The sequence below is a fragment of the Capricornis sumatraensis genome, chromosome 7, assembly GCF_032405125.1.
Source record: "Capricornis sumatraensis isolate serow.1 chromosome 7, serow.2, whole genome shotgun sequence".
In the NCBI taxonomy this organism is placed as follows: domain Eukaryota; kingdom Metazoa; phylum Chordata; class Mammalia; order Artiodactyla; family Bovidae; genus Capricornis; species Capricornis sumatraensis.
Window position 1 is genome coordinate 80393787 of NC_091075.1, and position 12509 is coordinate 80406295.

Here is a 12509-nt window from a genome sequence, read left to right on the forward strand (position 1 = left end):
GAACTGTGATGTTGGAGAGGACTCTTGAGAGTCCCTTGGACTTCAGGGAGATCCAGCCAGTCCATCCTAAAGGAAATCAATCCTGTATATTCATTGGAAAGACTGATGCTGAAGCTGAAACTCAATTACTTTGGCCACCTGATGCGAAAAACTGGCTCATTTGAAAAGACCCTGATGCTGGGAAAGATTGAACGCAAGAGGAGAAGGGGATGACAGAGGATGAGATGGTTAGATGGTATCACCGACTCAATGGCCATGAGTCTGAGTAAACTCCAGGAGTTGGCCATGGACAGGGAGGCCTGGTGTGCTGCAGTCCATGGAGTCTCAAAGAGTCAGACACGACTGAGCGACTGAACTGAACTGAACTGATGAGTTTTTAATATAGGTTATATTTGATTACGTTTTAATATATGAATTAAGTATATGAATTTTAAGAATCTTATCTCAATTCTTTTGCAGACCTATTTTATTACTGTAGTCTTGATAAATATTTATTTTAACTTTATGGCAATTGGAACTTCATTTGATAGTTATCTGACTGACTCATATATTCCTTTCCCTAGATTGCCTGTGCAGTTTTTGCTGCCTTGTTACACTTCTTCTTCTTGGCTGCCTTCACCTGGATGTTCCTGGAGGGAGTGCAGCTCTATATCATGCTGGTGGAGGTTTTTGAGAGTGAACATTCACGAAGGAAATACTTCTACCTGGTCGGCTATGGGATGCCTGCCCTGATTGTGGCTGTGTCAGCTGCTGTAGACTATAGGAGTTATGGAACTGACAAAGTGTGAGTTTATATTTTCTATCCTTTTCCCCCTTCTTTTTAAGTCTAGTTGAAATGGAAACTTTTAATTTTCTCAGAAACTAAGATCTTTATATCACCTTACAGCAATAAATGACAGAACTATAGAAGCAAATGAGGATAATTCAATTCATGGGTTGTACTTTTGTTATGATGTATAAAAAAGAGGTAATATTCTGAGATTCCACATCTACATCACAAACTTGAGTAATTGTAAAGGGACAATACTTTTAATATCTTTCAGAGCATTGAGACTTTTGTCAAATCAAGAATTAGCTATGTTAAAGGTGTGTACTCAGAGGAGAGTGTAGTCTCTGACATTGAAACCTTGTCTCCTTCCTGACATATCAAATCTAGTCACTATAAAGTAACTTATACCATTAATAGAAAGGTAGACTTATAGGATCAGGGGCAACTTGTGGTTTCCCTTTTTTCCCTGGGTAGCTACTGTGGTCTAGTGATGACTTTTATTTTCAACATACCTTCAAATTGGTGAGACATACCCGTAGAGATGTTAAGCATACTTATAGAAAGAAATTTAGTGAAAAATATTCCCGTAATTCACATCATTATAATAACTGGGATCCTGAGAATTAATTAGTTTTCATAGAAGAAAGTTTAGAAAGAAGACCAAGATAGATCTCTGATGAATACTCACATTTAAGACATAGATTGAGGAAACAAAATAAAAATAGGGAAAGAAAAGAGGTGAAAAAATAAAGCCTCTGAACTATGGAGAAGTTGAGAAAAAGTTTCAAGGTGGTGCTTTATGTCCAAGATAATGTAAGTAGGGTAAGCATGGAGGAAAAATCATTTGTCCTATTTTGATAAAGTGCTAGAAACAGAAGCCAAATTGGAAGATGTGAAGAGATAAGTCAGTGGCAGTAGAGTCTTCATGTGTTATCTACAGCTTGAAAACATTTAATTGAGAAATAGTACAAGTATTAATTTATGATAGCAGTGATGAAGAATTTTTAAAAGTGAAGCTGCAAGAACATCTAGGGTGTGAAGAATCAAGTTGGAAAGAGGAAATTAATAGAAAGAAAGTATCTTATGCCTCATTTGTAGGTGGCTCAGAGGTTAAAGCGTCTGCCTCCAATGCAGGAGACCCGGGTTCGATTCCTGGGTTGGGAAGACCCCTGGAGAAGGAAATGGTAACCCACTCCAGTATTCTTGCCTGGAGAATCCCATAGATGGAGAAGCCTAGTAGGCTACAGTCCATGGGGTCACAAAGAGTCGAACACGACTGAGCGACTTCACTGACTTCACTATATAGGCTGAATGAAAAGGAAAGGTCCTAGGAGGATAGAAAAGCATAGATTAGACATAAGATGAGAAAAACCTCGATTCAGTACTGAAAGTGGCCTTAGAATTCACCTAGTCCAAGGCATTAATTTTACAGATGAAAAAATCAGGAGCCAGGTAAATTGCCTTGCCCGTGATGATAGAAGTAGATGGTGGCATACATGTAATGAAATAAGTCAGGTTTATTTTGAAATAGTCAGATGACCCTTGTCTTCTGAGGTGTGAAGAAAATAACAGATAAGATAAATTTGGAAGTGGAGGAATTTTTTCATCAAGTAGGAGATGCTGATCTTTGCTGAATGGATAGGTGAGGTCATGTTAAAAAGACAGGAGATTTGAAAAGCTTTGAAATGAGCACTATGGAAAATGTTTTAAGGAGCCAATTAGATATTAATAAAAAGATTTCCAAGCAATAGTAAAGGCTCAGATGAGGTTAGATAACATCAATTTATACAGAAGTTAATAAGCCAAATTTCATGACTTTCCACCAGCAGTCAGCAGCCTGAATATGCTAGCAATAAAGCAGCTCATTTCCCAGAAGAGAAGATTCAGGAGGGAATGACAAGAGGACTCCACAGTTACAAGGAGCATAGTTAAAATAGAATATGCTTTGGTGTAGAAGCACCAACAGTGTATTTAAAAGACTATATCACTTCTGTTGAATTTTTTATTGAGAACAGTGACAAGCTACATAAAACCATTTGCCTAATATTGCTAGTAGTAATTATTTTTTAATTTAAACCTTGTGAATTATAGTCAAATCTAAGGTCATTTTGTATATCTCGGTGGCAATCATGGACCAGGTTAGGATTAGATAAAAAGTATTGTCTATATTTTGCTGTAAAGATATTTTAGGAGAGGGAAATTAGATGGATGATAGAATTTAACTTAAAATCTTTTATTGATATAATTTACATGCCATAAAGTTCACTCTTTTAAAGAATATGCTTCCATTGTTTTTAGTATATTCAGTGTGAGGCATCCATCACCACTATCTAATTTTAGAATATTTTTATCCTTTCTAAAAGAAACCCCAAAAAAATAAAAAATAAAAAAAATAAAAGAAACCCATTAGCAGACACTGCCCTTAAATCATAGGATTTTATGTTTTAATTAATATGTTTCCACTCTAATATATTAAATTAACTGACATAGTTATTTGTTATCTATCTTTTCTTAGAATCAATACTATATATTCTCTTGTGACTTTGTTAAAGCCTTGGCTATCATTACTTTAATTTCCTGCACCATACCTGGAAGCTCTCATTTACTGACATTATTACTTTGTAAGAATAGAGGCTAATTTATTTCCCAGGCACTGATTTGAAACAAGCCTTAATGATAATTCAGTTTCACCATTATGATTTTTCCCAAAACAAGGAGAAGTAAAACAGATACAGATAAAATAATAGATAAATGAAAGAAGTATAGAAAAGAATAGGGAAAATTGTACTAACTCTATCACAGGTGGGCACAGAGCAGTTAGTGTCTCAATTTTATATTTTCAATAAGTTGTCCAGAGAGAGACCTTCAAAATACATGGAAAAAATGTTGACTTATCCCTTTGGGACTTAATCCAGCCCAGTGTGTATAGAGTTCTGTTTTGCTCTTTGAGGAAGCACGTGTTGAAAAAGAAATGTTATTCAGTCATTTGTATGTACTTGATAAGCTGAAATGAACAGACCATGTTTTTGTAGGAAGTTTAATCAAGATATCGTTTAAAAATATATATAAGCAAAGAATTTGTATACAACTAGAAGAATTTCTGTATATAGAATTATGTATCTTATTGCTTCTTATTAAATTTGTCTTTGTTGTCTGATTTCTGTTACTATTGCTTATTTCTTTTATTTCTAATGGTATTTTCTTCTTCCTGCTCATCATACTTAAGTGTTTATTTGGGGGTTTTTTGCCAATGTTACCTCTTTATGTGCTACATTGAAGTTTTTAGTACAAATATGTAAGTCCACAGTCATAATAAACAGCAATTAGCCAGAAATCAAAGACATATTGTCACACATTTTTTTTGTAAGTCTTTAAAATTGATACAGTAAAATTTTTGTCTTAGAAGTCTATTTTACTTATTTTTGGAATTTTATTATCATGCATTTTTACTTGTTAGCCTCGATTGCTTGATTACATCTAGAATAAAACCATTGAATATATATTAGAATATTCCAAATAACAGGCTTCTCTTTCTTTTTTTCTCACCTTAGTGTTCTTAATGTATTTTATTATAGTAGCAATGAGGTTTTATTTCTGAAACCTTTAATAATAATAGCTTACATTTCTAAAAAGTACAGAATCATATCAATGGTAGGAGATAAAATTGGAGACAAAATTGTTTTTGTAAGTTAAATAAATGTTATTTGATACAGATAGAGGTAACTATCATATTCCATCTGGCTGATGGATTATGATGTGTTTTTCTGTGAAAGTTATTAGGATTGTTGAATTGATTATTATGTACAAAACACATACTGACACACAAAGCATACATAATTTGATTTTGAGAAGTTGCTTAGTTTGCCATCAATTTGCAGAGTTTATAAAAGAATCTCATTGTTTCATGATAGTGTTTAATGAAATCTTTTAATCTATGTTGACATTATTCTTGAGACAATTAGAATTACATTTAGTCAGAATTATAAGATACTTAAAAAATCAAATTAAAATTTCAATACAATTGTAAAAAAAAAAAAAAAAAAACAAAAAACCTCAGCTAGTAGACCACAGGTCTAAATTGTTCTCACTATGGGATTTTTTCCATTTCTCTCTTCTTTTATATCTTCCTTTAGTCTCTCTTATACTATTATTTGGGGCTTTCCCAGTGGCTCAGCAGTAAAGAATCCACCTGCAGTGCAGGAGATGCAGGAGTCACCGGTTTGATCCCTGGTTTGGGAAGGTCCCTTGGAGGAGGGCATGGCAACCTGTCCCATCATTCTTGCCTGGAGAATCCATGGACAGAGAAGCCTGGAGGGCTACAGTCCATAGGATCACACAGTGTCAGACATGACTAAAGCGACTTAGCATGCAGGCATGCATCCATACTATTATTTATATAGATATTCAGTGAAGCCATTGGGTATGATTCTGTCAAAAGATAAAAAGTCTGTCATTGACTTAATAATTCAAACAGAACTGATTTGGAAATTCTGTGATAAATAGTTTGATTTTATGACCTGAAACTAATCAGTTCCTGTAAACTTTACTTACCTCAGTATTACCTCCCCAAATGTAAACTGTTTGAACAGTTAATTTTTATTCAAAGGAAAAAAATACATTTATATTTTATAGCACTTTCCTTGAAATCTAAGTTTAGGGCAGTAAAAGCAGTGGTTAAAGTGATGGGTAGATTGAAAAAAGGCTGGAAGGAAGTAGGTTCCAATAGGAGGAGAAGGAAGAATGCTGGGAAGTAGTAAACCTCAGAGAATAGCCCAGGAATTAAAGTGCAAGTTCAAAAATTGGTAAGAGGTTTCTGAAAGACGTTGATTAGGTCATGAACATTTATAATGGACCAGAACATCCTTGAGTTCTTGAAGCATAACTGAGCTCTTAAAGATAATTGAAATCAATTTTATGATCTGAAAATTATTATAAATCATCTATTAAGTCTTAGATTTGTCTTCCTAGTGAGCTTAACAACAGCTCTAAAAAGCATAGTCTCTCCTCTGCTAGTTAAAATCCCCCCTCCAGTTTCTCTATTTCAGCTTCATTCTCTAACCTACATAATCATTTGAGTAGAAAACTGATTATTGATTTTTAAAATACTGGATTATATTATCATTCAAGAAGGAAGCCGGCCAAGGAACATTGTGCTTGATAGAATCTGAAAGTTATATGCATAGGTTTATTCAATACATTTACAATGTCTAAGCACTTCATCCTACTCACAGATATTCATCTGAAATATTTCTCTAATCATATTATTATATGTAAAATATTCCTACTTGTGATATTGCATCAACATGAAGCATTTACCTTATTGAATATGTTGTCAACAGGCATGTTTGACTTTAAGTTGGCCAGGGGGAAATAATATAGATAATGAAGAAGTATTTATCATTGACATATCAAGCTAATCATTCAATATGTGGGTGAGGAGTGCTCGGTATGTTATATGTTATGTTGTTAAAGCCAAGAGCATGTTTTATGTATGAATTACAGAGACTGAGCGCTTATTATATCATCATTTCATCACCCAGGAACCTGCATTGAGCATGAGATTCTCACTGTATGCAGTATATAAGAATTTAAGGTTCAGCATTTTTTTGTTTGTTTGTTTAAAGATTTAGCTATATCATAGAACATCAAGACTACTGTCTTGTTATTTAGAAAATGTAACTGATGTCAGATTAGGACTTAACTTCTTACTGGAACCAAAGAAGTATAATATCTTATCAAGAGATCACTTTATAATTGCAAAGATCTAATATTTTTACTTGGGCAATCTGTGATTTATAGGCAACATATACATTTCTCATCTAATCATTTAGAATTTATAATTGTCAACAAAACTTAGATTTTATTATTTTATATCTTGTGTATTTATTCTTTTTGAGAAAAACTAGGTTAAGGGACTTTGGAGTCAGGTAGACTAGAATCAAATTCAGGCACAACTAATTATGAGTAATGTGGCTGTGAGCAAGTCAGTTTCACTTTCTAATTCATAATATGAGGGTTATTATATAAGTACCTTGCAAAACTACTGCAATATTTGAAATTGTGTGTGTATGAGTAAATACATATGTGTATGTATGTGTGGGCATATATATGTATAAATATTTAACAATGTGTACATGTGGGCTTCCCTGGTGACTCAGTGGTAAAGAATTTGCCTGCCAATTCAGAAGATGCAAGTTTGATCCCTGGGTCAAAGGTTCCCTTGGAGAAGGAAATGGAAACCTACTCCAGTATTCTTCCCTGGGAAATCCCATGGACAGAATAACCCGGCAGGCTGCAATCCATGGGGTCTCAAAAGAGTCAAACATGACTTAGTGGCTAGACAACAACAGAAACAAATGAGTGTGTGTAAAATATCTAGCATATATAAATATTTATTCAAATAGAAGTATTATTATTACTGGTGCTATTATTCAACTGGGATACAAACTATGATTAGCAACATAGTTTTAATTGCAAAATAAATTTTATTAAAAGCATCCATTTATAAAAGTAATGATTGCAATTCTTATGCTACTGCCTCCTGTTAGTTTAAGCAACATGGGACTATAGGGATTATTCCAACATTTACTGTTAATAAATTATAATAGCACTTCTCTTACCTTTGTAGTCCACCATAAAGTTATAGGATGTATTTTGCTGAAGAAATAATGAAACACTTATTTTTAAAAAATAAGTGCATATTGGGTACATGAAGACAACATAACCTATATTTGGTGTATGAGATGTATCAGATGCAAAAGTGGAGCTGAACTACAAATGCTAGGCTGGAGTACCAGTGGGTCACATTCTAGTCCTACATCACTCTGCCAATCTATTTTCCAGTTTGTGCGCTTACAAAGTATTTCAAGTTTAGAGGGAACAGTGTATTATGATATAAGTTACATTAAAAAAATCCTTAGCAGGTGTATTATTCAGTAAGCTTAGAACTAGATTTATGCTTTAAGTAAATATCTGTCCTTTTTCCTCTTCTCTCCTTTCTTCCCTCAATTCTCCTTATTTCTTCTTTTCTCTCTCAGTCTTGCCAGATATATGTAGTACAAATATACAGAGATCTGCATGTGTTACAGAGAAAAGACAAATATGCAGTTTACAAACTTTCATAAACAACCTGATGTGATGAGACCATGTAAAGTTCATGATCCACCAGTAGCGAAGATTGTTTACTGGTTACATTTAATACTCATCAAGGACAGTTTTGCCTGTGATTTAGAGTGTGCAGAAAATGAAGCAAATACCATTGTTAATTTACACTACTTCAAAAAAAATGGTTCATAGTTAGATGTCTACTTTGATAAGAGTGAATAAACAGGCAAAAAAATACAGTGCACCATGGCCTCTTAATTAAGCAGCACTGTATTAAACATGGTAACTTTGAATAAGGATGCACTAATGTAGTATTTCTGGTATCTAAACACATTATAAGTCATATGTATTTGGTAACATTTATATATATTGGCCAATTGGTTTTACCATTTTTCTAAACACAGAATCATTCATCTCTGTGTGTGTGTGTTTATTACTTTATTTTTTATTGAAGGATAATTGCTTTATAGAATGTTGCTGTTTTCTATTAAACTCAACATGAATCAGCCATAGGTATACATATATCCCCTCCCTTTTGGAACTCCTTCCCATCTCCCTCCCCATCCCACCCCTCTAGGTTGTTAAAGCCCCTGTTTGAGTTTCCTGAGCCATAAAGCAAATTCCCAAATTCCTGTTGGCTATCTATTTTACATATGGTAATGTAAGTTTCCATGTTCCTCTTTCCTTACATCTCACGCTCTCCTCCCCTCCCCTGCCCAGTGTCCATAAATCTATTCTCTACGTCTGTCTCTTCAGTGTTGCCCTGTAAATAAATTCTTCAGTACCATTTTTCTAGTGAAAGAAGGGCTTCCCTCATAGCTCAGTTGGTAATGAATCTGCCTGCGATGCAGGAGACTCTGTTCGATTCCTGGGTCAGGAAAATCCCCTGGAGAAGGGAAAAGCTACCCACTCCAGTATTCTGGCCTGGAGAAGTGCATGGACTGTATAGTCCATGGGGTTGCAAAGAGTAAAAGAAAAACAGTGAGGAATATTTTAGTAAAAGAGAATTAGCTTTAGAAGTATGGTTTTCTCTGGTCTTGTTTTGAGAAATTGATTTGTTTCTCTGAGTAAACTTTAAGGTAGTACTTGCTGGATTGGTAATTGATATTTTTATGTGAGACTGATTCAGATGCGATGGCACCCCACTCCAGTACTCTTGCCTGCAAAATCCCATGGACGGAGGAGCCTGGTAGGCTGCAGTCCATGGGGTCGTGAAGAGTTGGACACGACTGAGCAACTTCACTTTCACTTTTCACTTTCATGTATTGGAGAAGGAAATGGCAACCCACTCCAGTCTTCATGCCTGGAGAATCCCAGGGATGGGGGAGCCTGGTGGGCTGCCGTCTATGGGGTCACACAGAGTCAGACACGACTGAAGTGACTTAGCAGCAGCAGCAGCAGATCCAGATATCAATACCTTTATTATCATCTAATTTGCAAATGTTTCTTATATTTTGGAAGAAGACAATTCTAGAAGAGAATGATAATTTAGCCATGTAAATTAGCATTACTTCTTTAGCATATTAAACCAATCAACTTGAATTAATGTAGTAAGACTTTTTCAAATATTTAGCAGTATATGCTGATTTTATAATTTTTTTAAATTGCTACAAAAAAATTTGATGACATCTCTGTATAGGTACATGGGAGGAAAAGTCAAAGTTTATGGTTTGTGACAAGTTCTTTTGATTACAGGATATATCTGGTCTTACAAAGTTTTCCAAACTTGAGTCAAATAAGCATGTTTTGTCATCAGAATACATTTGCTCTTTCAAGAGCGGGTTATCTTTTGTGTTATAGTACTGCTATAAACCTAATGTATAGATTATATGTAAACGACAGAAGTTCATTAGAAAAGAATTGGTATTATCTTAAAAATTAAACAAAAATGGCTTCCTGGTGGCTCAGATGGTAAAGAATCTGTCTGCAATGTAGGAGACCTGGGTTTAGTCCCTGGGTTGGGAAGATCCCCTGGAGGAAGGCATGGCAACCCACTCCTTGCCCCTATTCTTGCCTAGAGAATCCCCATGGACGAAGGAGCCTGGTTGGCTACAGTCCATGGGGTCACAAAGAGATGGACATGATTGAGTGACTAAGTACAAAATTAACAATTTCACGAATTAAATGATGCTTAGTGAATAAAGGATATTTTCAGATAAATCATATTTTTCAGTGGCAGATCTATGCAGTCATTTGCAAACTAGACGTCACTGTGTTTAGTGCAATAAATTGTTCCTTTAACATTTGTCTTCCCTTAATTAATGGTTATACATTATATCTAAGTGGCATTGAATTGTCTAGACTTGTGGAATACTATGAGGTGGATTGTATGTGTCCAGGCATGTAAAACACCCACATAATACAGTTGGCCTTCCAGATCCATGGGTTCAGCATCTGTGAATATGGGGGACCAGCTGTAAGGGACCTGAGCATCTGTGAATTGAGGGTTTGGGGTCCTAGAACCGATTCCCATGGATACTGAGAGATGTCTGTATTCTCCCTTACCTTAAAACCAGGGTGAGTTCTTTCAACACTGGCATAGGAAACTCAGGGCACAAATCACACAAACTTTTGAGATAGTTAATGAGAAAGAGAGGAAATACAGAAACTTTTGAGAAAGCCAGCATGCAACCAGAAACAGCAGGTATGGCCATATGGCAATTGAATTAGAAAAGGAATTTTTGCCACGTTGCCTTCCAGAAGATAGTCAGGCCCAGGCAGCCCTTAGGGATGGATGATTTATTCGGCACATGTTAAGTCTTTCATATTGCCTCATTCGTTGTTTAGTTCTCCAAGGAATTTAAATCTATTGTACTGAATAGATATTGAAGAATTTTCTTTCAAAAAAAAAAAACACTTATACAATAATTTCACTTATACCAAATAGATATTGAAGAATTTTTTTACCCCCCTCCCCAAAGAAAACTTCTAAAGTAATTTCACTTCTACATTTAGAGATCACTATGCATTGGAGAAGGAAATGGCAACCCACTACAGTGTTCTTGCCTGAAGAATCTCAGGGACAGGGGAGCCTGGTGGGCTGCCGTCTGTGGGGTCACGCAGAGTCGGACATGACTGAAGCGACTTAAAAAAAAAATGCCAAAAGCATATCTATTTCCAAACAAAGCATTTGCTAAGTAGAGACATTTTTTTCAAAAAAATATAAAAGTTTTATAAGAATAAAATTTAATGATGTTATTTTAACAACACATTTGGTGAGATTATGTAAAGTTTTTTTTTTAATTTCCTACTTAATCCAAGATACACTGCAATATTGTAATTAAAATTACTCATATAAGAACTACTTAACCTGTAGAGTTTCTGTTTTCAGAAATTCTCAAAATACATTTCCCTTTGAAAACAATTTGCAGAGAATTTGTTTTGGTTCTCAGATTAACTCTCAAAAACTTGTTTGACCTACACATGGACAGGGGCTATACTAATAACAGTCATTCTTAAATGTGCTGTTAGAATATCATACTGCTATAATTTCAGAGGGCTTCACTGGTAATTCAGATGGTAAAGTATCTTCCTGTAATGCAGGAGACCTGGGTTCAGTCCCTGGGTTGGGAAGACCCCTTGGAGAAGGAAATAGCAACCATCTCTAGTATTCTTGCCTGGAGAATCCTATGGACAGAAGAGCCTGGCTTTTTAGCAACATTCTTTCTTGGACTCTGTGTGTGTGTGTGCACGTGTGCTTATGTATGTTTTAATCTGGGAAAATGTTCACGCTTTGTCCTTTATTAATCTTACTTTGTGGGAAAATATAATCCTTGTTGAAAACCCTGAAAGACCCATGGATATTTCCTCTGCTTTGGTCTCCTGGCAACACATACGAACTCATTATTAGAGAGGTAACAAAGTAGCCTACAGTCAGAATGAAGACAGTGTTCGTATTTCAACCATTGAGTTCTCTGGTTTGTTTCTGCTTATTGCCAGTACCACACTTTTATTTTTCCATGGCCAAACTTTGTTAACAGCACAACAAAAAGATTACTAAGTACTCAAACAAATTAATGGCTAGTAGTTTGAGTATTCATTGCTTCTCTAACATTCTTTTCCAAATATGATTGTTATGTTTTTCGTGAATGAAAAGAAATTATGTAAAAATATGAACTTGTAGTCAGTTTCTTATTGGACTGTAAATATATCCCAATGTAAATTATTTCACAAATATTTTACTTTATAGAATAAAGCCAACTTTTCTTGTTTTCTAATCATGTTTTTTCAGAGCATTTGGTTATTTCTTTACTTAAAAAATCTAACTTTTAACCTTTATAAAAAATTTTAAGTTACTTAAAAGTAAAAAGAAAAAAAAATAGTAAACCTCATTGGCTCTATTGCTCAGATGATAAAACTGTTAGTATTTTGGCAGGTAGCTTTCAGTAGTTTTAAAAACAAAGCATATAGCTAATGCCTCTTTTGTGCACTTCTAGTTCTCTGTACTCATGTAAGAGGCAATCACTAACCTGAGTTTGGTGATTTTTCCCAATTAATTTTAAAAATTGCATTCATATATATATATATCTGTCAAAAATATGAATATTATAGTTCATGTAGATATGTCACTTTAGTTTTTCACTAAATTTTGTTACTGTGATCTATTTTACTGACATATAAAAACCCTCCCTCTTCA

At 34.7% G+C, this 12509-nt stretch overlaps 1 protein-coding gene across 18 annotated transcripts in view; it reads left to right on the plus strand.

Moving 5' to 3' along the window:
• ADGRL3 (adhesion G protein-coupled receptor L3) overlaps positions 1-12509 on the plus strand; it is a 572691-nt gene that overhangs the window by 471250 nt on the left and 88932 nt on the right. For all 18 annotated transcript variants that reach the window (XM_068975496.1, XM_068975495.1, XM_068975497.1 and 15 more), the window contains one exon: positions 564-784. In XM_068975496.1, the coding sequence (XP_068831597.1) occupies positions 564-784 (221 nt within the window). The remainder of the gene's footprint in view (positions 1-563; positions 785-12509) is intronic.